At 36.8% G+C, this 26,253-nt stretch overlaps 2 protein-coding genes and 3 long non-coding RNA genes across 5 annotated transcripts; 3 read left to right on the forward strand and 2 right to left on the reverse strand.

The window, feature by feature from the left end:
* The first annotated feature begins 186 nt into the window (after window positions 1–186).
* LOC148692367 (uncharacterized) lies at window positions 187–2,547 on the forward strand. Its single transcript, XR_015953814.1, has 2 exons — window positions 187–1,872; window positions 2,083–2,547. It is a non-coding gene; the product is annotated as an uncharacterized LOC148692367 (long non-coding RNA).
* Window positions 2,548–3,156: 609 nt separating this feature from the next.
* On the reverse strand, window positions 3,157–9,313 carry LOC148692368 (uncharacterized). Its single transcript, XR_015953815.1, has 2 exons — window positions 8,481–9,313; window positions 3,157–5,895 (listed from the first exon to the last, which is right to left on the reverse strand). It is a non-coding gene; the product is annotated as an uncharacterized LOC148692368 (long non-coding RNA).
* A 917-nt stretch (window positions 9,314–10,230) lies between these two features.
* LOC137744137 (uncharacterized) lies at window positions 10,231–11,910 on the forward strand. The gene is made up of 3 exons (XR_011069590.2): window positions 10,231–10,532; window positions 10,867–10,912; window positions 11,535–11,910. It is a non-coding gene; the product is annotated as an uncharacterized LOC137744137 (long non-coding RNA).
* A 1,449-nt stretch (window positions 11,911–13,359) lies between these two features.
* Window positions 13,360–16,947, forward strand: LOC137745819 (syntaxin-51). The gene is made up of 6 exons (XM_068485830.2): window positions 13,360–13,558; window positions 14,541–14,772; window positions 15,498–15,703; window positions 15,793–15,893; window positions 16,020–16,064; window positions 16,460–16,947. Exons 2-6 carry the CDS (start codon window positions 14,546–14,548, stop codon window positions 16,583–16,585), a joined length of 705 nt encoding a protein of 234 aa, XP_068341931.1. The 5' UTR covers window positions 13,360–13,558; window positions 14,541–14,545; the 3' UTR covers window positions 16,586–16,947.
* A 56-nt stretch (window positions 16,948–17,003) lies between these two features.
* LOC137745818 (RNA polymerase sigma factor sigB) lies at window positions 17,004–21,778 on the reverse strand. The gene is made up of 7 exons (XM_068485829.2): window positions 21,329–21,778; window positions 20,632–20,822; window positions 19,475–20,086; window positions 18,447–18,677; window positions 18,157–18,297; window positions 17,687–17,887; window positions 17,004–17,584 (listed from the first exon to the last, which is right to left on the reverse strand). Exons 1-7 carry the CDS (start codon window positions 21,600–21,602, stop codon window positions 17,303–17,305), a joined length of 1,932 nt encoding a protein of 643 aa, XP_068341930.2. The 5' UTR covers window positions 21,603–21,778; the 3' UTR covers window positions 17,004–17,302.
* Window positions 21,779–26,253: the final 4,475 nt, after the last annotated feature.

A 26,253-nucleotide genomic window follows, 5' to 3' on the forward strand; every position in this document is an offset into this window, starting at 1 on the left:
TTGAAGAATCCCCTAATGGAGATTTCACGGTTAAATTTGCTCAAGAAAATTGGGAAGCTCTCTGAAAAGTGGTGGTTTGATTACCTAGCTATTTGCTCTACTGCCGGTTAGATTTCTAATTGAAGAATCCCCTAATGGAGATTTCACGGTAAAATTTGCTCAAGAAAATTGGGAAGCTCTCAAGAAAAGTGGTGGTTTGATTACCTAGCTATTTGCTCTTTACTTGTTAGTTTTTTGGTTGTTTATGGTGTGAGTTTTTCTTTAATTAATCTAATTTATTGGTTGTCTGTATGGTTTGTATGGTTTCGTTTCGAGGGCCTGGCATTCTCTCTTCTGTTTGTTGGGACTTTTGGCTCCTCCGGGTCTTGTTTGGGTGTAGATCCCATCTTTATTGGTGTTTCGTGGGGCTTTGGGATATTTTTGCTTTTCTTGGGGACTGTTATCTTTGGGAACGGTTGATCTTCCCCTACTTGATTTGCTTTATTGTGATTGGTTTTAGACTGTTCAGTCTGGTTGCGTTTTATTGGGGCTTTCTGCATGCGGATTTTGATCCCAACAATTAGTGGCTTAGCATAATCATGATCTTAGTCTTACGCTTCTTGAGCTCCCCTGATGACAGTAGGTTGATCATGTTAGTTTGTTTTGACGGTTGGTTTCCTCCTAATTGGCTCCTTATAAATTGTCACTTGGGTTTTCTGCTCAACCCACTAACCCTAATACCCTCAAGCCTTTCCTTTCGTTTCTCTCTCAAGATGAACCTTTTCCCGTATCTGCTCGGAGGGCTACATCCCCAGATGGGAGAACCCTTTTCCCGTTCCCGAGCCCAATCAAGACCCGGTGATCATCGAGAAAGTGAGGAGCACATTCACTATGGAAAGAGGTGTAACTAGGGTCGCTAACCACCTTGCTTCCTCTATCAATGTTGACCACATGCTTTCTAGGGTTCTTATGGGGAAGATATTTGGTCAACTCTTTGATGCTTGTCTGATTAAATGGAAGTTGGGTCTCTTGTGGAAAAAACGAAGTGAAGAGTACCTTTTATCTGGACCATTTTGGAAGGAAATGGTTTGCTCTTGAGTTCACGGATGAAGACGACTTAAAGTATGTCCTAAACAATAGGCCATGCTATGTCCAGGGCCAAATTTCCCATCTAGAACGATGGACATAAAACTTCAAGGATACTGATATTATTACTAAGCTGGTGGTTTGGGCGAAATTGTTGAGTGTCTCGGTGCAGTACAAAGAAAAACAAATTATCAGGGACATCACTCAACCAATCGGGAAAGTGATTAGGGTTGATGAAGTAACTTTGGGCCTGAACGGGCTGTTTGTGAAAGTTTTGCTGGAGGTGGACTTATGTTTCCCTCTAAAGCGTGTTTTCACGATGATGATTCACCTATACTAATTAGCTATGAGAAATTATTTGAGGTTTGCTTCTATTGCGGACTAATGTGCCTTGAAGGACATAGATGTGCGGAATTTGAGACTGATGATGGTTGCTTCATGATCGATAAAGCTTTTGAGGATGAACCAACTGTTTACCCAGAAGATGTAGTTGTTGATGAAGATATAAAAGCTTGTCTTCAGGATGATGTGATGTTATGTTTTCCTAAGGCTGCTAATGTGGAGGATTATATGGAGTGCAAGGAATCGGGCCAGTAAGTGGAGGTTGGCGGACCAGATGAAGAGGGCTGGACTACGGTCATTCCCAAGTGGAGGATGAGAGGTGAGAAAAGAATTTTTGGTGAAAGCTCAAATGAGGGTAGGTCCTATAAGGAGGTGGCTTCTAGCCCTAAGCCAAGATGGACTCCGAAGGCGGACTTAGTGCATGACTGGAGGAGGGCTAGGAAGGTTAAGGAGCGTGATAGGCAGGTAAATGCAAATTGTCTAGATTACCGAGACATTGCTAGTGATAACTTCCTTTTTTATGTTAAGTTATCAATGAGTGGTTTTTACCTGACTACCTTGTTTTCGATAATCTTGTTGATATAACTTTTCAATGTGAGTCTTATAATTCTAGTGGACTTAGACTAGGAAAATTGAATTTTTTTTTATGCCTTGTCTATGCTGGAACAAAATCAGGATGTTATGATGCCATATGTGCAAGACAATGAGTCTGGAGCTAGAGAGCACACTAGGGACTTTGTTGCTGCTTTGCATGCAACTGAGATGACTTCTACAACTACTAGACCTACGGTGGGAATGCTGAGTCCTAGGAAGCGTATCTGAGAAGAAAATGTAGAGGAGGCGGGTCCATCTGCTTATCTTGACAAGTTAGATTAATGAAGGGTATGGTGTGGAACTGTAGGGGTATGGGAAGACCATAGTTCATATCTGATTTCAATTATCTTTGTAGTTTGTCTAAGTTAGATTTCTTTTGCTTTGTTGAAACCAAGTCCGCTGTGGAGAAAGCCCCTACTAGTTATTTTGTGAGACAATTTGATCAGTTTTTTGGATGTAACCCCGAGGGGAGGTCCGGGGGAGTATTTCTATGTTGAAACTCTGGCATGTTAGATGTTAATGTTATCTCTACTTCTTCGCGTTTTATTCATGCTTCTATTAAGGATGTGGTGCTGAGTGTTGAATTTTTTACTACTTTTGTTTACTTTTACCCTCAAAAAACCTTTCAAGAGAGTATGTGGCAAGAGTTACTTACCCTCAACCCTGGTCATAAGCCTTGGATGATGGTAGGGGATTTTAACTGTATCATGAATGCTTAGGAAAAGTGCATTGGGGGAGGGGGCGCAATCGAAATAACAATTGCTATATGACAAATTTTGTGAATTTTTGAACAAAACTGGTCTTATTTCCTTACATGCATCTGGGGTTCCTTTTACTTGGACTAACAACCATAAAGATGAAACTCTCATTTTTGAGAGACTTGATAGAGTAGTAGCAAACTCCTACCGGCTTGAAGCCCATCCTAACTATTTCCTTCATAACTATCCTATCCTGGGTTCTGACCATAGTCCTAGTTTCTTGGATAAGGTCAGACCTCGTGTTAGTCAGAAAAGGAAGACCAATAAGTTTGAAGTTATGTGGAATTTACATCCAGATTTTAAAAATTTTGTGAATGAGACTTGGAGCTATGATGAGAGATTATCCCTAATGGACTATTTTAGGGGTTGTTTAGGTAAGTTTTCTTTCCTTGTGAGAAATTGGAATCGTGTGGTGTTTGGGTCAGTTAAAGAAAGAAAACAGAAGCTCCTAAATGATCTTAGCAAAATCCAACAGGAAATTATGTCATTGAATAGCAATGTTAATGTTTACAATACTCTATCTTTCTCGGGTTCTCAAGGAGGAAGAAGTAATGTAGGCTCAAAAAGCTAAAGCCAACTGGCTTTAAAATGTGACAAAAATACAAGGTTCTTTCAATTGAGTGCAACAATAAGGAAAAAACGGAATGCAATCAACAAAATTCGAGATGGCAATGGATTTTGGTGGTCTAAAGGAGAGGGGACGGAGCAGGTTTTTGTTAATGAATTTAAAATGAGATTTGCATGAGGGAAAAATCCCTCCATTGACCAGATTAAGTTGGTTACCCACATCATTGAACCTTGTATAACAAGTTAACAAAATTGTAAACTAACTGTTATTCCCACAGATAGTGAGATCTAGAATGCTATTAAAAGTATTGGAGCTCTTAAAGCCCCAGGTCCTAATGGGATCCATGCTAGCTTTTATCAAGAGTGTTGGAGTATGGTTGGACCTTCTGTGTGCAACATGGTCAAGGATTGTTTTGTTAATTGTACTAACCTTCATTTGATTAACCATACGGATATTGCTTTAATCCCGAAAGTGGAGTTCCCAGAGACTAAATAATTATTGTCCGATAAGTCTTTGCAATGTGAGCTATAAAATTATAACTAAGGTTTATGTGCCAAGGTAAAATCCATTATTCCTATTTGCATATCCCCTAACCAGGGAGCGTTTATGCCGGGAAGATCTATTCAAGATAATAATTTAATTGTTCATGAACTATTCACAAGTTCTAACAGGAAGAAGGGAAAAACAGGGGATCTTGCCATTAAGCTTGACTTGGAAAAGGCTTATGATTTACTTAACTGGGATTTTACATCAAGTGTGTTTTGGAAAGTTTTGGATTTTGTCAAGGGTGGGTTAACCTAGTGATGAAGTGTATTTCCTCGGCTTCTTGTTCTATCAATATTAATGGTGAACCGCATGGATATTTTAATGCAAGCAGAGGAATAAGACAAGGTGACCCTCATTCTCCGTATATTTTCATCCTTTGTATGGAACCTTTAATCAGACAACTAAATGCCTTAGCAACTGTTCCTAAATCTCATATTGGTTTACTCACCTCACCATTTGGCTATAAATTTTCAAATCTTATTTTTGCGGATGACTGTCTCATTTTTTATTAAAGCTACTACTAAGGGTGCTAGAAATGCTATGGATGTTCTAAGTTTGCCACTGCTTCGGGGCAGCAAATTAATTTTAATAAATCTTCTCTTTATTTTTCTCCAAATACTAATAACCAAACTAGAAATGAGATTGTAAATATTCTTCACATTGCATAAATCTACCATTGGAAAATACCTTGGAATTCATAACATTGTTTTTTGGAATGATCATTTGAATGGAAGAGAGCTGATTAGAAGAGTCAAGCAAAAAGTAGCGGGTTGGAAGGCTAATTCTCTAAGGTGGGTAGGCTCACTCTTGTTCAAGCGAACCTCACAGGCATGCCTAATCATATAATGTCTTGTTTCAAGTGCCCTAAGAAGTTAACTAATCAACTAAATAAAGACTCCAGACAATTTTTCTGGGGTAATACTCACAAGTGCAATCCAGTAAGTTGGAAGGAAATCTATAGACCTAAACAAGCAGGTGGCTTAGGTATTAGAAACATTGATCACTTCAATAGAGCTTGCCTTGCTTATTTAGGATGGAAAGTTTTATTTGATAAGGATAACTGGGGGCAAATATAGTTAGAAGGAAATACCTTAGGAATGAGAACTTTTGGAAAGTAAAGTTAAGCAACATCATTCAGTTGCTTGGAAAGGAATACTGATCAAGGGATATAATTTCAAAGGGTATGTGATGGGTGGTCGGTGATGGCAAGGACATCTTGTTCTAGACCCATAACTGGATTTTTCCTCACCCCATTTTTCATCTTATACCAAAAAACAAATTCCATTGTATTAAGTGGGATATAAAAGTTGCTGAGTTTATAGTTAATGGTCAGTGGGATAGAAACAACCTTGAGAATGTTATAAATACTAATATTGTTAATAAGATTTGTGCCATTCCTCTTGCTATTAATAGTACCTTTAACTCTGCTATTTGGGGTCCTAATCCTAATGGAAAGTTTTCAGTAAAATCTGCGACTTGGCTCCAAGTCGAGAATTTAAATACATCCCCAACACAAATGTTGATTAATAGGATCTGGAACTAGACTCTACCTCCTAAGTTAAATTTTTTTCCTGGAGTCTTGTCAAAGGAAGGTTACAAACCAGTAAACGTCTCAGCAAGTTTTTACCCAATGTAACTAATTAATGCCCGATGTGCCGTAATCATGAGGAAGACCAGGACCATCTTTTTCTTCACTGCGAGTATGCTTTGCAAGTCTCAACATGTTCAAATGAACCTTATTTTTGCAATATTGCAAATAATCCTAAGGTAAATGAGTGGCTAAGTACCTTGCCACATGATGGGAAAATTGAAGTTAGCTGTTTAAGGAAAGCTTTGTCCATTTGTTTGCAAATCTGGAATGATAGAAATGCAAGTATATTAAAAAATGAGAATCCTAAACCGTACCAGTCTGTTATTCGCACCCTGACAATGGCTAAAGAGTACTTTAAAGAGAATACTAGTCATGAAAAGAACCTTGAGGCTGGTTGTCAAGATAATTTGATTAAGTGGCAGCCCCTCCACCTAATTATGTTAAAATAAACTTTGATGGATCTGTTTCTCACTCTTTGGCTGCTGAAGGGTTCGTGGTTAGGAATTGGGATACTAAACCTATCCTTGCTGGTGTGATGAAATTCAGCTCTGTAAGTATCAATGTTGCTGACGCTTTGGCTCTCCATAAAGCGTTGATCTGAGCAAAGAAAAGGAATTGGAAACATGTCTTGGTGGAAGGCAACTCAAAGCTTGTCTTGGATGCTATTTGTGGAGCTTGTGATGTGCCTTGGAACCTAAAACCTATTATTGAGGACATCAGGTGGTGTTCCAACAACTTTCAAGACATTAGATGGAGCCACATCTTCAGGGAGGCAAACTTCGTAGCGGATGCTTTGGCGTCTATTGGTCTTAATAGTTCGAATCTTTGTATTTGGATGTTTGTCTCCCTATGGATGCTCACCTGGCTTTTCAATTTGACTGTATTAGTACTGGCTGTGTAAGAGGTTTTTCGCTATAATATTTTCTTTTTCTATAAAATAATAATAATAATAAGAGCCTGAATTAGAAAAAAAAAACATTAGTATAACATTACTACAAAACATCAAATGTTCAAGGATATACAAAATGAGGGAGTTTTTTTAAGGCTATGGAGCATTTCTCAAAAGTCAGAAACATGCCAATGAGAGTCAAAGCTTGCACTTGTTTTTTACAACAAAACCCTTCAATTTTCATCAATCACCAAGGGAAATGGTCTTGGAACTTGGCTTGGTCTATTGTCTTCAAGACTTATATTGATGACATTTTCAATAAGGCTTTCCATATTAGCACTCTCTTCCACGTAAACTAAGCATAGAAAAACCAAATATTATAAACCATCCAAAATCCAACGGTAAGGATTTAATATCACGTGATGTAGAAGTGTAAACAGTAAGTGAGATTAAATCTTATGGCTACTATTAGGGGGTGTTTGTTTGACCTCCTTAACTTTCATTGGATTGAACTAGATTAAATATTAGTGTAATCCTTGTTTGTTTCCATACGGGACTAGTTTTATGGGTGCGTTTGTTGCATCGGACTATCCCGAACTGGACTAACTTCAGGGACTAAGCTGGACTGGCTTAAACTAGACTAAGTTGGACTGATTTAGTGAAACATTTGATGCAATGCCGGACTAAGAAGTAGGATAATTTTTTTTTTTTTTTTAAAAAAAAAAAACCCTGTGATATATAAGAAAATGTCCATATTATTTGCTTCAACTTCAATTTCAACCAACATCAGAAGTTCAACCAAATTTTCCAGTTCTCAAATCCAACACCAAAGTAGTAAAAACCAATCAAATTTTCAACCAAAATTAACACGTATATGCACTAAAATTACATAATTCAATCGAGTAAGCAAGTAACCATGTTATCATTTTCTATATCAAAGCAGACCCAATTGATAGTCAAATATGATATCACCAACGAAAACTTCATCTGGGTTTCAAACATAATCCGAAAAATCAACCATGGTGTTGGGTTATTCCCAGAAACCAATTAAACCTGCAGATATATAAGCTTGGAGTCAATGCATGGCCGCCAACGTATTTGGTGTGACAAAGGAAAAGAATCCCACTCAATCCAAGCTCATTCATCGCCCAATTGGTTCATCAAAGTCATCATCCAGAATCCACCATCAGCTCAGCGACTAAGAAAATTAAAAATCACCCAACAAAGCTTTTCAGAACAAAAATCATACAAAATTATAGAAATTGAAATTCACAGAAATTGATATAAAAAATCATACCACAGCCAAATAATTTCTCTAACCTAAAAAATCATAGAGAAATTGAAATTCACAATCATAGCACATCCAAATCAAATTCAAGTGCAAAAATTGAAACTGTATTCTAAAAAGAGAAACGCTCTCACTAGGAGTTGCTTCACAGCCATGACAATTGCGACTAAGAAGAAGATGACTGAAAAGGCGTAGTCGACGACGTAATCGGTGGAGATGACGCAGTCATCGAGGTAATCGACTAAGATGAAGCAGTTGACGAGTTCGTCGTCGGAGATAAGCTGTGTCCGAAGCCTGTGCCGTCGAAATCGAGGTCGAGGAGGTGAATCTAGCAGGACGAAGGGAAGTGCTTAGCTAGTCCAATGGATTTTGAGAGGACTTGTTAAGCCCAGCTAGCGACGCATTTAGGTATCGTTTGGTATGCAGACAGGACGGGACGGAACGGAATGGGACGGGACGGGACGAGACAGGACTGAACGGAACGGAGCTGGAGCAAAGATGCCCTCGGATGGAAACAATGAGGAAGAAGAAGGAGACGGAAAGGTTATAATTTTGTGTTCCACGGATGTGGAACGAATCGTTCCAGGGGGTGAGGTGGAACGAAAATTCACCCAAAACTCGTTCCGCGGAACAGCTCGTTCCACCCGTTTTAGGCGCACCAAACGTGGGACGGAACGCCTTGTTCCACTCTATTCCGTCCCGTCCTACGTACCAAACGGTAGTGAACGTGAGTCCCAGCTAATCTGAGTAAATAGTACTTTAAATAGAATACCAGTCCTGAAAAGAACCCTGAGTTTGGTTGTTAAGATAATTTGATTAAGTGGTAGAGCCCCATCCACCTAATTATGTTAAAATAAACTTTGATGGATCTGTTTCTTACTCTTTGGCTGGTGAAGGGTTCGTGGTTAGGAATTGGGATAGTAAACCTATCCTTGCTAGTGCGATGAAATCTGGCTCTGTGAGCATCAATGTTGCCGAGGCTTTAGCTCTCCGTGAAGCGCTGATCTGAGCAAAGAGAAGGAATTGGAAACATGTTTTGGTGGAAGACGACTCAAAGCTTGTCTTGGATGCTATTTGTGGAGTTTGTGATGTGCCCTGGAACCTAAAACCTATTACTGAGGACATCAGGTGGTGTGCCAACAACTTTCAAGACATTAGATGGAGCACATCTTCAGGGAGGCAAACTTCGTAATGGATGCTTTGGCGTCTACTGGCCTTAATAGTTCGAATCTTTGTATTTGGGATGTTTGTCTCCCTGTGGATGCTCACCTGGCTTTTCAATTTGACTGTATTAATACTGGTTGTGTAAGAGGTTTTTCGCTATAATATTTTATTTTTCCATAAAAAAAAAAGATTAATAAGAGCCTGAATTTAAAAATAAAAAATTAAAAAAATTAAAAAAAACATTAGTATAACATTACTACAAAATATCAAATGTTCAAGGATATGCAAAATGAGGGAGGTTTTTTTAAGGCTGTGGAGCATTTCTCAAAAGTTAGAAACATGCCAATGAGACTCAAAGCTTGCACTTTTTTTTACAACAAAACCCTTCAATTTTCATCAATCACCAAGGGAAATGGTATTGGAACTTGGCTTGGTCTATTGTCTTCAAGACTTATATTGATGACATTTTCAATAAGGCTTTCCATATTAGCACTCTCTTCCACATAAACTAAGCATAGAAAAACCAAACAATATAAACCATCCAAAATCCAACAGTGAGGATTTAATATCACGTGATGTAGAAGTGTAAACAGTAAGTGAGATTAAATATTATGGCTACTATTATAGTAACATTTTTTTAATAGTTTATAACTAATGTAGAAGTGTGAAAAATATAAAAAATAATAATAATATACACACACACACAAATGTTCGTAATGACAAGCTCTGCAACTTTTGTGAAGAGGTCAACTCTGAAATTCGCTACTATAATCCCATAAACCATAGATTTAAATTTAACTTTTGATTGTCGTTAACGTTTATGCTTTATTCTTCTCACTGAATTTCTTTTTTCTTCAGATTTTCTTTTTTGAAAATATGATATTTTGCTGATATAAAAAGATGAATGGTTCAGGTAGTTGATATCACGTTCATATTTTTATGGTTAGTGGACATATTGCTCAAAGTGTATAAAAACATATTACTTGGAGTTTATAAGTTCTCTAGAAACTACATAATATCGACTCATTCAGTTAATCATAAACATCAGAACGTGATATCAACGATCCAAACCGTTTATTTTTTTGCATTCGCTAAAAGAATCATGTTTTCAAAAAAGAAAGTTTGCAAAATGAAATCAGTGAGAAGAATAGAGCGTAAGCGACAAACGATGGTTAAATATAAATCTAGGGTTTATGGATTATGGTGTCGGATTTCGAAATTGAAACCTTCACGAAAGATGTAAAACTTTTACATTAATTATTATGAATTTTTATTTATTTTACACTCAAACAAAAAAAAAAAAAAAATTTACGACGGTTTGAAGGGTTATAAAAATTCAATCTATACTAAAACTGAAAACACCACTGTTTTACTGTTCATAAGAACAGTGTCCTTCCAGTTTTATTCCCGATTGGTTTATTTGATTTCATTTTTTCCACTACCAAAATATACCAATGACATCTGGCATTGCACCCACAAACTCACAATCACCGCCACCAGTGCTCTTTGTTTCTACAATTCAATTTCCTCCCTTTCCAAGACTCGGTTTAGTTTATGCAAATCCAATTTCCTCCATTTCCCTTTAACGAGAAATTTGAAACTCAGAACCCAAAACTTGCTCATATGTCGCTCTTGTGTTGGCCCGCCGCTTTCCTTTTCACCATGACCTTTGCTGCAATCCCGCCACCTCCCCTTTTCCCCTGCTTCCGACGTCGTCCCTTTATTGGGTAAGCTCTGAAACCTTTGTAGAGCTCATGCATGTTGTGTTGATTTCAGATTTTCGCTATCAATCACTCAATTTTCCACAAAACATTATTTTTGCATTTTCTTGAAGAATTTAGTGTCTAATTTGGATTGAAGGAAAAAGATGGTAATTTGGTTTAGCCACCACTCCATGTATTTTATTGAAATTTTTAGTGTCTAATTAGAAAAACCCAGCAAAAACCTTTGCTTTTTAGCAAAACCCATGTCCTTAAATGTCCAAAATTTTGCATGACTTGCAGCAAAAATATTTGAAAGACTCTGAATTGCTAATAGATTCACTTTGTTTGGTATTTTCAGAAATTCGAGTCGTTGGAGGAAGAAGTTGGTTGCTTGACATTTTGAGGTACACCCTGATATTTATTCAAAGCCTAATTAGTTATTTACGTTTATAATTTATCTCTAAAAGCCTTCATGCTTGGATTTTTAAATATCTTAGTAATTACCTGTGGTGGTGTGGTGTGATAGTTTACCTGACTTAGTTGATAACTTTTTATGACTCGAGATGCAGGAACGGAGCCAGAAATTTCTTCTAGTGGGGACAGCCGAAAATAACTAAGAAAACCTTATTAAAATATGATTATACGCACTATGATATTAAGAATGGTTTCAAATGATGATGTATCACAATTCCAATGTTACAAAAAATTTAATATAGTAGTGGAAAGTGGCAAAGTGATGAGAAAAATATATGAACATGATAGGCGGAAGAGGGTTTTTTCGGTTTGAATGATAGAACAAGAACACTATTGCTCGTATAATATTTGATATGGAGTATAAGTAGAATAAATGTATGTTGCATATTAGATTTTCTTCAAAGATAACCCGTGTATATTATATAATTGTAGTCTGCAACTAAATAAACGAATTATTTGAATGGGGGCATCTGCACCCAGTGAACTCCATCCATGTCGAGACGTGAAAACCAATTTTTAGTATATTTGATTAGAGTCCAACTTTGCATGCAGGGTCATCCCAGAAAGTGTAATCTACAGTTATGGAACTATCCTGCTGGAACTTTTGAGTGGAAAACATATTCCTCCAAGCCATGATGCGGACTTACATGCCTTGAACCTTTACATTATTCTTCTTTCAAGGATTCTTTTTATCTCTTCCCTGTGAATTCATTGACATTAATTTCCTAATTTTCTACTGTGTTGGTGCATGATCTTAGGATTCCAAATATAGGCTCGAATTATGTTTTGGGATCCTCCTACTTTAATTTTCATTAGCATTCTGTGAAGCTCCGATCATTTTGAATGTTTTTGTCTTCATTGTATACAATATGTATTTATGTCCTCCACTTGATTTATTATTTTGACATTGTTCGTATTATTGATATCTCAAATTCAACAAGTAAATATTGGACTCCATGAACAGCATAAGTTAATTATGTTTGGTTACTCAAAACGTTACTTGTATGTTGAATATTTTCGTCTTTTATGAATCTTCCTGAGCTCAGATTGCATTAAACTCAAACTTTTTTAGGAATACAAATCTTTTGTTTACTGCTTTCAAAGATATGAGGATTGTTTAATGGATTATTGTATCTTCAGGCACTGGACTTGATAAGGAGAAAGAATGTATTATTGTTGATGGATTCATCATCGAAGGGCGGTATGCGAATGATGATGCCACAGAATTGGTTGAACTTGCTTCCAAATGTCTTCAGTTTGAGGCTAGGGATAAAGGAGATGTTAGGTTTCTTCTCACAGCCATTGCACCGCTTCGAAAACAGAAATAGGTTTTGTGTTATCCTCAAGTCATCAGTTTGCTATTTCTTTGTTTCGTGTGATATACAGTCCCTCCCATTGTTCATATTGGTTGGTTAAGATGGCATCTCATGTTTTAATGGGCCTCCAGAAAAAGCACTATTGTGGTTCCAACCATGCTTTATCCTCTCGGAAAGGCCTCTGCCGCCTATTTTGTTCCTTATTGTAAACACTATTGTATATATTTAGAACTTTCAACATGTCTTTTTTTAGTTTTAAAACCCGCAGCATTGCGCGGGCAATTTTTGCTAGTCTAAACTATATAACAATTGTGTAAGTAAAGAGGGCGCAATCACAAACGTTTATATATTCTTTCACATTATTCAACTTGGACATTAATTATAAAAAAAAAAATTATTTTTTATTTTATTTTGAACTCCACCTAAAAACACTATTAATGAGGGTTTGTAGGGTTTAAAAATTCAAACCACAATGTACCCATCGTCAAAGAGTAGAGGATGTGATCACGAGTGTTTGCGTATTTTTTCACATTTTCACAATTGTAAATGAATTATTATGATTTTTTTATGTGCTTTGGTATTTTAAGTTGCTTTGTATTTTTAATGGGCTTTGGAAAATTTTAATTCCACTTATATGAGATTATACTATGGCTATTGTAGTAAGTTTTTATAGTATTTCAAAATTATCAAACTAACTTTTTTCTTAACAAATTGAAACGGGTTATCCATGTGTAAACTCGTTAAGAAATTTGCGATTCAATTAGTTATCGCGTCGACACAAAATTCGTTATTTTTCGTATAGTGTTAACGAGGTTGTGTAAGAAATTAACAACTCTAAAATCGATGTTGCCACTTAGTAGTATGGTCTAGTGGTATTTCTCTTCACTTGTAAGCGAGAAGATTTATGTTCGATTCACGTCAAATGAGAATTTAAATCATATTATCGCTAACCTATACTATGGTTTGTTAAAAAAAATAAAAATAAAAAAATAAAAAATAGCACGGGTTGTAAAGTCGATTATTAATGCGCATTCATACGGAAACAGACAAAAATTGTTGCGCTCTCTCTCTCTCTCTCTCTCTCTCTCTCATTGGCTGTTGTTTCCTTCTGTAGGAAGTAGGAAGGGAAGCTGCAGGGCTGTCCTCTGCGAATGCGATACCTTCCTTCCTTCCTCCCTCGTTCCCGTTTGTTGCCGTCTGCGTCTACGTTCTCCCATCGCCCACTCCGATTGTAATCAAAATTAAACAAGATCAATTAAGGTAATGCATTCCTTAACTATTCATTACCATAAACATAAATCTCTCTCTTTCTCTCATTACTACATACTTAATCATATTGTAATTCATTGGTCATGCATCGTTTGCTCTTCTTTCGGTCTACAATTGGCAATTTGGAACCTTTTGTCGACTACATCTTATCTCTAAATAATTCTTGATGATTATTGTCATTGGGATTTTTTTTTTTTTTTTTTTTTTTATCGAGCAAGCGATATTCTAATTAATCTATTTTAAAATACGGAGAGGGAGAGGCGAAGACCAAGTTTCTCTAATTAATTTGGCTACGTCCATTTTTGCAAGAGGTTAGAATTTGTTATTGGGATCTTTAGAACCCTGCTATGTGTAGAATTATCAGAGAGATGAGCCAAAAGCCCATTTCCAACTACATCGATATTGTCCAAACTTGTTAATTATCACTTGCACAATCCGTCAAGGGTTGAGTTTTATCACAAAAGTCCTCGATTTTAGTTGGAGTGTGGTTTTGATATTTAAACTCTTTTTTTCTCATAGATACGGTCGATGTGAGATATTTCAACAGTCTGCTCCCCTAAATCCAATCTGAGTTTTAATAATTCCCAAATACTCTTCAGATAGTTTGTTGTTGCTTGTTGGTTAAGTTATAGCTGCTCTCAGTCAGGGTCAGCATATGAGTTAACATATTCACTAGATTGTTTGCAGTACACTAAATTAAATAATTTCTTACCTGTTCTTGCTTAATTACATGCTAATGTCATTTATCTGGTTTAATGACTTCAACCAGGTATTTTAATTAATGTTTAATTGCATTGCTAATCTGCTAGCTGCTACGTATATAGCAGATTCGCAATGCAATTGCAAAGTATAATTAGTTGTATTTTTTCTCTCACCCAGATGATCATAATTTTGTTTCCAAGTGAAGTAGTTTTGCTTTACGTATTGTGATTTGTGTATGAATCAAGTATCAAGATATTGTTTTTTCTAGCAGTAGCAATGGCATCGCCTGACTCGTGGATGCGAGAATTCAATGATGCTTCAAAGCTTGCTGATGAAATCAATGGCATGATTTCCGGAAGGAGTTCGTTGCCAGTGTCACCCTCTGGACCAGAAACACAACGTCATATGTCTGCAACTCGAAGAAAGGTTACGATACTAAGGACAAAGCTTGAGACTTTGCACTCACTCCTGTCTAAGCTTCCCACCAAGCAGAAGGAGTCAATGTGAGTAATATTCGAATTCACTTACACTACCTGTCCGCCCGCTCTCATACAAAAGAAAGACGTTATTAGTAGTGGCATTAAGTACTCCATACCAAATTTCATAGGGAACCTTAAGGTGGTTCAGTTTTAGTGTACCTTATTACATCCAACGGGGTTAAATCGGACAAACTTCAAACTTAAATCCTATGTGAAGTTTCTAAATATTAAGCAGTGTCAAACTTGCTAGTTTTACGCTTCTATCAATTGAACCTTCCCCATCATGCAGTCTGAAGTAGCAAAATATTGAACTTTTAGTGTACATTCATGTTCCAAAGAATTATTGTCTGACCAGGTACGGCTTCGGAAGGCTTCTTCATTCGAACAAATCAAACCACAGCCTTAGACTATACCATCAATGCTGTTGCACAACTTCTTTCATCGGCACATTTCTTTCCTAATGTTTCTCTAGCTAGCCAGTATTATTCACTGAACTGCCCAACTATCTGTTGCCATTAACATCTGTCACACAGTTTCTTTGAGTAAAACTTCAAAGCGAAGAATTAGCAGGGTGTTCTTTGTCCTCTTTTTCTACTAAATTGTGTCGAAATGTATGGTTGGTATCGAATTTCAGAGTCATGGGATTAGTTAGGATTGCTTAACTTTTTGGGTTTTGTTTTGCTCATATTACTTTGTTTTAGCTGGTTATCACTCTATCTACAAATTTTAATAGCTGTTGTGATAAACAGAACAGGAAAAGAAATGAATCGTCGCAAAGATATGCTCGCAAGTTTGAGTTCTAAAGCTGATCAAATGGCTACTACTCTCAACATGTCTAGTCTTGCTAACAGAAATAACTTGCTCGGCCCTGATAAGAAGATGGATGACATAATGAGCAGAACTACTGGTTTAGACAACCATGGTCTTGTTGGCTTTCAACGACAAATCATTAAAGGCATGTGCTTGTAAATTGTATGATTATTAGTTTCTCCACCATGTGATTTAGTCTGTGACTAATTGTAAAACGTTTTACGTTCCTAGCAGAACAAGACGAAGGCCTTGACAAATTGGAGGAGACGGTTATTAGTACCAAACACATTGCGTTGGCAGTCAACGAGGAACTTGATCTGCACACGAGGCTTCTGGTTTGCTCTTTTGCTGATTTCTTCTCCACTTTACTTTATTGGTGTTCCTTTCATGTTCAACCAGAATTGCACAGAGGATAGCTGCAGTTTTTTTTACTGTCCGTTCCTTGCTTCCACAATGTGCAGGATAATCTGGACCAGCAGGTGGAATCAACAAATTCGAACCTACAGGTTGAATCATTACAGTTATTGCATGCTTATCTAGTTTGAATTTCACCGGATCGCACCCGCATTCACGCACCCATACACTATTCGTTATGCTCACTTCTTCCAGGCATAGAAACTAGAAAGTGCCACCCTAAATCTCAAATCTCTTTTCAAACAGAAGAGAACATGTTCTAAAAGAATGAATGTAGTCGTATTGTGCTGAGAAAATGCAGTATTCACTTAGTATTTGAGCTGCCTTGTTTTAATGTATATGCATAGCTTAGCTAGTGCTTCACAAGTTGTGTGGATCTTGGATGATTTTTCGTATGTTTGTGATCGATTTACCCTTTTAAGCTGCCAGTTTAATTTATTCTACCTCTCCGTTATGCGCAATTGACACGAGTTTGTTCTTGAAACAGCGGGTGCAAAAGAAATTGGCAGTACTGAACAAACGCAACAAAGGTGGTTGTTCTTGCTTGATCCTACTGGTCATTGGAGTTGTGATTTTGATAATTGTCACCTGGGCATTGATTAAGTACTTGTAGCAGTAACGGGAAACTTTGCCAATGCTCGAGTTTTCGAGCTAGATGTGATGCTAGTTAACTCGTAATCGAACGGTTGAAGAGTGAGAAACTCATGTCATTGATATATAAGTATGTGTCAAATTCTCAATCCAAAACTTTTGGTTGAATGATACATGTCTATTCATATTGGCTTTGCTGTATTTAGAGGGATTACTATTTGAAAGTGAGATAAACTCCACTTCTTGTCCATGTTGTAACTTCTACCATCGGAAGTTGAGGCCTTAAGCGCCCCCGTTTGGCATAGAAGATTAGATTGGAACGGATAACCTTCAAATTCAAGGTATATTGACAGTTAAGGAGAATGATTTTGCATTTTGAGATGATTACAAGGGGATTTTGACATGAAGGAAGTAAATATTTGCAGAAAGAATGCCTGGACTAGACTTCAAATCAAGCGAAAATAGTGCTTGATTTACGAGTTTCTTGACGATTGTTCATATGAATTTACTTTTAATTACTTTGATACATTAAAAGAATTTGAAATGCATCATCCAAAAATTCTGTTTCTAACTTTCTATGCACAAATATTCTCTCGTGTTACAAAAGAGTGAAGAGTAGATTTCCGGTTGGCGACATGAAAATCGAAGCCATAATATAGATGAAAATGAAGATGCGCCGGATGAACCTCAAATGAACTAGTTACTAAATTTGCAATTTAACCACCATATTGACATCGGCCTATGAAACCACGTACTGCTGTAAATGTTTCGTTCTTTTCTTGTTCTTCAGTTTTCGGAATGCACATGACTCTATTTGTCTAATTCTCTCTCTACTAACTCCCATCAGCTCCCCTATCTCTTGCAGTGTCTTCATCCTTCCATCCTCCAATCCAAACCTCCATCTGACAACCTGCTTCTCTCTAGGATTGAGACTATCTAGTACCTTCTCCAAATCCTGCTTCATAAATTTTTTCATCAGCAGATCTTCTGCTGTTTCTGCGTCCGGATCTGAGATCACTTCCTGTGAAGAACGACATGTAATCATCAGAAAAGGAACACACAAAAGGTGACAAAAATGTTGGATAAAAATTGCCATTTCATTGGATGTAGAGATAGGACAGACCGAAGGTTTTAGATTCTGGTTGATTCCAATTTTCTGCTCCAGAGATCTAGGGGCTTTTGGAGTCAGTAATACAGCAGAAAGCCTTTTCATCGACAGCCCTGTTGCCTCTGCAACTTCTTCATCATTAGGATGTCTTCCATTTAAACTGTACAGTTGCTTTTTAGCCTCTCTAACTCTATATGTCGCCTCCACCATGTGAAACTGTTTTACCAAAATATTACAAATGCAAAGAGTATTAAAAATATGAAGCACAAGGATACACAGATTCAGCAGGAATGTGAATCATAACAATGATCCTCCCCGCCTCAAAATCAATTTCAGTCTCTGTATTCATGTTTCAAGAAGAGAAAAAAATTGGATTCTGCCATGTGTTGGTCCAGTAAAATGGGGTCCCAACCATTCAAACCTCAAGAGCCATGATACGAAATAGGAACCACATGTAAAAATAAATATATGAAGGTAAAACTTACGGGTAAGCGAATTGTTCTGGACTGGTCAGAAAGAGATTTTCGAACAGCCTGTTTAATCCACCAGTGTCCATAGGTTGAGAACTTAAAACCCTTTGAAGCGTCAAATTTCTCTGCACCTCTTACAAGGCCTCGACATCCTTCCTGAAAGTCAATAATCAAGAATAAGTATTCAAAGGCGGCAAGACTTTAAGGAAATAGGTTTTTCATCCTTCGGGAAAAGTACTTTCATACGAAAAGCAAATATATATATATATATATATATATATTTAATAACAAAGATAAAATCATACCTGCACAAGATCTTGAAGATTCATCCCAGCTCCCTGATAATTTTTTGCAATTGATATTACAAGCCTTATGTTGCTCTTGATCATTTTGTCTTTGCACAGAATACCATAGTTTACACGCTTCCTCAAAGTCTTCTGATCAACTCCTGCAGCTGCAGCCCATTGTGCAATGGTGGGCTGACCACCACATCTTTGTGCAAGCTCCTCATGCAGCTTTTCCAGTTTCAGTAGTTCCTGAAATATATAGCAATATTAAGGCATCAGAAATCAGACTAAAGAGAAATAAATACAATACTCACATTAACTCCAAATACTAGAAACTCTTGTCTATTTACTTCTACTTGTACAATATTACAATGACTTCACTATTCCCCTACTTTTACTTGTACTCCATTACTACCTCTGCATGCATTTAACTTTCTAGGACTGAACAATTTTCTCGAAATTTTCCCCTTTTTCATCCATGACATGATAACATACTATATCAATCAAAATCCATGCGCAATTCTTATCCAACGCTTCCCAGTAAAAGCCTTATACAATTATACTCTTCGAATTTATTTCCATGAAGTAAATGAACTGGCAAAATAACTTCTCAAGTGTTGGCCATAAACAATTTTAGCGAATCTATCAATAGATTCAATATCAACCCATGAGTAGTATGTTTTAGCCTCCGTGATAGCCCACATAATTTAGACATCAAGTATACTTAACCCATGAAAGGATATTGTGTGCATGGTTCATTTTTAAATCACTGCAAAATGGAAGTATATTTGTGAGTAGTTAAGTGAAGGATCTTCTTTACAGTATTGAACTTTCTAATGGTTATCAGTGAGGATGTGACCTATCAGCTACAAAAAGGGTAAATAAACCTTTTCATTCTTTTTTTTTTTTTTTTTTTATAATTTGTTATTTATATTTTCTGAGGGTGCAGTGGTGCAGTATCAATCAAGATTGCAAGCAAGGAGTAATTGAAAGATTTCATAAGCATCAAGGTGGATTCAAAACTCTCATGATGACACTAGTAGTACCTGGATTCCTTCAGAAAACTCAATTTCTTCGTTTGCAGTAAGCAGGCGAGAAGTGTGAGTAGTTGATCTCAAATAACGCAATGGATCAGAGTGGTCTATTTCTTGTACCGAAGAACGCTTTTTTCTAGTGGCTGAACCAGACTTCACGGACACAACACTTGCAGCAGCCTTTTCTGCTGCTTTTGCTCTTCTAGCCTTCCTTTCCGTTTGACGACTCGATTTTGCAGTTATACCCTTGGAAAGTTGCTCCTGCAGAAGTTCAAATTCTTCATTTGTTTGCTCCACTTCTTCCAACTCTTTTATTGCAGATTGAATGAAATGATCTTCCACAAATGCAGTTTCAGCTCCCATGGAAGCTCCTACTCTAGAAACCTGTTTGGTTTCCATATGCTGGGCCCAATTGAAATGCAAAGCTTTAGTCTCTGGAGAAACTGGAGATGAACTTTCTGGTTTAGCAGAGTGATTAGTGCTACTGCTAACCAGCATAGCCACATCCTTTGCAACCTTCAGAGCCGCTTTTGCAAGAGTGACAGCTTCGGCAGCAGCAGCTTCTATTACAGCCTCTTCACTCGTGAGAAGAGTTTCTGTAGCTAAAGTTGCTCCAAAATTCGCCTGATGAGAAACACCCAAGTTAACTAGAGTTGTAAGCTCAACGTCTTTCATACATACAGAAAAATTAAATTGGGAAAGAAAATACCTGGAATTCTAAACTCTAAACCCGACAATAGAGCATGAGATCAGAATTTATAATTGCAGTATGCTATGAACAAGTGAAGGTGGCTAGGCCACAGCATCTAAAACATGCTCAAAAACTATCTGAAAACCTAACCAGAATCCATTCAAATTTTTAGAACGGTTGGTGTTATTTATTTGAATGAATGCAAACCTAGTTTGTGTAAGTTATCTATTACCCAAGAATCATGCAAATCCGGCAGGCATTTAAAAAAACATTCTCAATTTGGTCACAAGCTCAATGATAATCAAAACAAACTACCTAAATGTGTGCACCTCTGCACTTAAATATGATGACCAAGAACAAAACTAAATAGATAAATAAATTGGGGAAGCCTTACACCCGGGAGTGACAAATTTAAAGTAAAGATAATTTATGAAAAATATGCACTGAAGAGACTCAATTATCAATTAGTAGCCATTACCTCAGTCAGAGGACTGATTGCCCCTGTGTATGTCCACGGTCTACTTGAAGCCAGAGAATCAGAATTAACTTCTAAAGACGGTAATCTGAGCCTCTCCAAATCAAGCACTGTAGTTGTTGCTGTTGATGTTGAATGCGATGTAGTGGATAAGATATATTGTGCCCGGAAACACAGAGGATCTCTAGTTTTCGCTGCATATTTCAACCAATAAAATCATAAGGAAAAGTTGCATTCCGTTTAAATATCACAGAAAAGAAAAAACAAATCAAATTTTCTCGTCTCCAGCTCCAACTAATAAGCCAGAGGATGGTCAATGGGTGACCATGGAAACTCCATATGTCACCATCATCATCATCACCAACACAAACACCACCACTCACCACCACAATTAACACATATCTAACACTTAAAAGTGCATTGCCACTTAGCTAAATGGGTACCCACTGACCATCCCTAGCAGGGCCTTCCACACGACAACATGTTTGGTATAGAGCATCCAACAAAAGTATAAATATTCAACAAAAATTCATTACAAATATACACACACATCCTTATGTGACTCATAATATTACATGAACTATTGATTCGATTGTAAAACACCAACTTCGCAGAGGTGATAGAGTAGAGCAAAGAGCAATCAGAATGAAATGGGCAAAAAGGTAACGAGAATGCAGAAGGTAATTCAAAGGAATGAAACCTTGGTAGCTACTGTGTTTCAAAAATTCATCAAAGAAAAGAGTGCGTGGGGTCCTGAGGACTGTGAGCTTGGTGGCCATGACTCCTCCTCCAATGGCGGCGGCGCTCCTCTTCTGCTTCTTCTTATTCTTCTGGCCATTTGCTGGGTGAGCCCCAACGAGTGGGAGTGGGAGTTGGGTGAGAAATGAGGCATTGGGAAGGGCGTGTATGTGGGAATTACAGAATCCAACGGCTACGGATGATGAGGATGATGATGAAACTGATAGGATTGACATGTCCTTCTTCTTCTTCTTCTTCTTCTACATCTAACGCTTCAAAGGCATTGGCATGGATGCGAGAGACTCACAGAGAGGGCGGTTTTCTTATCCTCAAGGATTTGGAGTTTTGGACCACCCAAACCCAAAAACTAAAGAACAGGCTCCTTCTATCAATTCATTTTTTGAAGAGAACTGCTAGGGCCCAGGAATGTTTTATATTTTGTCATAAAAATTGTGTCAAAAAGATCAAGCAGCGGAAAGTTTACGAAGAGTCTCACTTTTGAGAGAGTTTGTATTTTTTTTTTTTTAATTTGACCAAATCCTATATATTTATTATTTTCTTTTTTCTTTCTTTCCGCGATTTTTTTTTATTTTTTATCAAATGATATTATCTACACTAAGGAGAGGGGATGGGCTATGCCTCATAATAGGCTAGTAATAATGCGGTTCAAATTCTTCTTTGGCAAGAATCAAACCTAAGACCTCTTACTTACAAGTGAAGAAGAATACTACTAGACCGTAGTACTAAGCGTTAGTTTGGTATTGATGTGATGTGAGAATTAGCAGCTATGAAACAAAGCAGTAAAGTGTTTGGTAAACTTTTCTGTAAAAGTACTTTTAGCAAAAAAAAAAAAAAAAAAAAAAAAAAAAGCAATGTTATAGTATAGTGTTTGGTAAATTTTTATATAAAACAGTTGTGATTGTGTAAAATGACCAAAAAGTGTCTAATACTAGATGTGCTATTAATTTTTTTTTTTAACAAATAAAGTTCAATTACTAAATATATATTTTTTTAAATATTTATAAACTTATCTCAAATATTAATTAGTACGACAAGTTACTTCAAAATATAGAAATATAAACTGAATAGTTAGGATTCATTAGTACAATATTGTTTATGTATTTGAAAGTAGTCTAATTAGATGCATTCATCAAACTTGCCGCTATTCTATTTCATAATGCTTCTTTCTCACGTGATCATTCCACTGCTTTCTTCAAAAAAGTCACTGGATCATCAAAAATGATAATCACATTTAGAATACCTTCGTATATAGTTATGAAGAGCTATTGTAGCAATGGCAATTTTCACTTGCTTATTCAACAGGTAATTAGGCATATCCCTTAAAAATGCCCATTTTTCTTCCATACCCCAAATGTTCGTCCAATGATGCTCCTAAGAGAAGAATGCGTATGGTTGAATACCTCTTTATGACCCATTGATTGAAAAAACTCTTGTATCATGTGCACTGTCTTCCCATTCGGCACAAGCAAATGTAAGTTGTATGTCAAAATTACATACAGCCATAACATTTTGAGTCAACCTTCCTTTCCCAACAATGTATGGAACTTGATCCGGAGGTGGTATTGAAGCCTCAACCTTCTCAATATATGGCACCAATACAATCCTAAAAAGAATAACATAAAGAAAGCCATCAAAACTACACTTATAGTTTGCAAAGAATTTTGAAAAAGAGTCAAATTGACTGCAAATTGAATCAACCTGTAGTGAAGTGAAATTCTCAGCTAATTTAAATTCCAAAAGGGTAGGAGCACATAAAAGTATAGGACCTTAGATATACATAACCTCATGTAATAACCTGTCCCTAATTTTATGATTTTATTAATTTTGAAAAAGTGAATTGACGAAAATGCCCCTAGAGGTGAGATTATTGAGTTTCATTGACCATCATTTCGTGAAGTGTACGAGCTACTATTTTACCGTATTCTCAAAGTTCTCGACGGTACGAATGTGTAGACGCAAGGCCCATTTCGTGAATTGTCCCTCACTATTTTATTAATTTCTATTGAGATTTTTTTTATGCCAACAAGGCCCATGCCCATTTCTCCCGTGTTCCCATTTTTCCTAAACCACCACTCATTTGCTGCCACCTCACCCAACTCTTGCTCTTTCATCCCTCTTGTCCTATCTCTACAACCACCGACGCCGAGACTAGAGCACCACCACCATACTATCACATTTCTGACGAGCACCGTAACCCCCACACTCCCTCATCCAGCAGAAACCTCTTTCGACCCGCTAATTCTGAATTTGTGCTCCATTTTCTCAAATTTAATCATTTTAGTTAAGTTTTACTAATGGCTCCCAATATTATACTTAGGTGCGATTACTATTCGAGACTCTGATTTTCCTAGTCGAACGGCTGCGACCTTGGAAGTATCTATGAGTGGGTCTTTTCTTTTGTATAGTAGATATATTATTGGAGTTTCCATACATAGATTAATAATGCATTTTTTAAGCGATGCCATAATTAAATTGACGTTATAAGAATTGTTACGATAAGGAAAATTGTGAGATTTTTATGAATCCTATAGGATGCACAGGTATGCATATTATTACGGGATGCCTTATTTATATTTATGGTAGTGAATAGTATTATGTCGATGTAAATTATTGATTTACCACAGTATGATTTTATTTACATTATCCACTCATCGTAGCTGCACTGGAGTTAGTACTCACCCGGGCCAGAGACAGTTTTTCGTGTGTATATTCACATCGCACCGTACGCTCACTTTGGATCCATTGTAGGTGCCAGTCATGTCCTGGATTGCTATAGGCAATTAGGACTCGTATGTGATGAGCGCTAGTTTTCACGTGATTGTAGTATTAGAGCATAAATCATTATTACACTCAGTCATGTTCATGTCAGATTACCTCTGCATGAACTCGTGTGTCAGCATATGTCAATGAGCACTTGATATGATATGTTTGTTTTTGAGAGATTTTGTGATTACCAAATGTTAGGTGTTTATTTCGAAATATTGTGAAGTATTGCATTCTCCACGGTAAGTATTTTCATACTATATGTAGTATGTATATTTTGAACACTATACTTGTTTTACGGCGAAGGGTTATTATGTTTTCAAAAAGGTTTTTACAAAGCTTTATTTTTAGGCTCATTCACCCTTGTTTTTCACCCCTCCATGTTTTAGTCATAGTGTTTGCCAGTCGACGAGGATTCCTGGCAAATCTTGGTTTGGGAGATTACCTTCGATGGTATAATTCTCATCCTACTTCTACTGTACTTTACTTATGCTCTAACATCACGTGTGAAATGGGTTCATTCCCGCTCACTAGCGCACTCTTATATTTAAGCACTTTCAGGTTTAAATTCATTCACATTTTTCACATCACTACACTTTATGGCTTGTCACCCTTATAGTGTCGGCCAGCACAAGTCGATTAAGAGTCCAGATGGACATTTCAGGTCGAGGTGTGTCACTCATCTTTCTAGCCACAAGACATGAAAATATATAGGACCTTAGATACTAACTAAAACGGAATTAAGAATGGAAATATATAGGACCTTATATATGCATAATCTCATCTTTCCAGCCACAAGACATGCGTAGTCTCTCTGCAACAACTTTTTCCCCTTTATAAACAAACCCTAAATTCACAGAGAAAATAATGACAACCAACAAAATTAATCTGAAAAAATAATCAATTTATAGAGCAATAACATCACATCAATTGTCCTAAGAAAAGATAAACTTTTTTTTTTTTTTTTTAGTCTAAAAGCTTTTCCCTGCTTGCCGACGCCATCCCTCCAAACCTCCTTCCCCAAGTTCTTTTTCTGACATCATCCTAGACCTCCCTCCCCAATTTCTTTTGCCAACACCATCCCAGACCTCATTCCCTTCTTTCACACAGACTCTAACATCCCCAAATTTAAAAACCAAAATAAAAAAAAAAATAATGAAATTTATGAGAATAGAAGTTTAACAGAGGAAGGACGCCGAGCTGAGTTAACACAACTTGGAGAACGAGATAGATTGGTGGGAGGAGACGCCCTTTTCAGATATGGTTTTGCAAGGGTTCTACGACAGAGCATGCGAGGGTTTGATAGTGTGAGAAAGGTGGGCAGGAGAAAGGAGGGCAATGTTGGTAAATTGAAAAAATTCATTAATGAGTTTACTGCTCACCTATGTTTCTCAAAATAAACTGGTTTTTTAGCTTTGTTTTCACCTAAAACTTTGAAATAAAGCTAATTTGGAGTGTATCAAACACCAAAAACTTCCCAATTTTTTTTTTGTACCTACTTTTTTTAAAAGGACTTCAGTACCAAACTAAGTAGCTCTTCTCTTGAAATGTTAATGATGGACTAGCTCAGAGAGCCGCTTTAAAATTTGATCATTTTTGTTTGGAAAGGAAATATTTTGACAATTGTAAAATTAAAATAAATTTTAAAATCATTCAAACAGTAAAAAAAATCTAGAGCTAGAATTTTTGTAACAAAATATCGAATCTGACTAAAAAAAATCCCGGACTAAATACCAAAATCGAAAACCCTTGAAATGTTAGGTAACCGATATCGAAAAAGTACCGATTATTTGGTACAGGGATATGGATCTCCTTGCCATATTTTCAGTAATGCTAAACTAAATCGAATATATATATATCAAGAGGGAGCCTCATTTTAAAAATAAAAAATAAAAAAATGGAGACACTCTCTTGACTGTTGGATTGGCTTTAATGAAATTGTATAGTTGAGATTAAATCACAAGCCACACAATTTCATTAAAGCCAAATCTAATGGTCAAGAGGGTGTCCCCATTTTTAAAAAAAAGTGGGGATCCCTCTTGTTAAACGATATGTATATATGTATATAATCCAAAGACATACACTTTTGATACACATTTTGAC

Source organism: Pyrus communis, chromosome 12 (assembly GCF_041283825.1).
Source record: "Pyrus communis isolate YQ-2024b chromosome 12, ASM4128382v1, whole genome shotgun sequence".
Lineage (NCBI taxonomy): Eukaryota > Viridiplantae > Streptophyta > Magnoliopsida > Rosales > Rosaceae > Pyrus > Pyrus communis.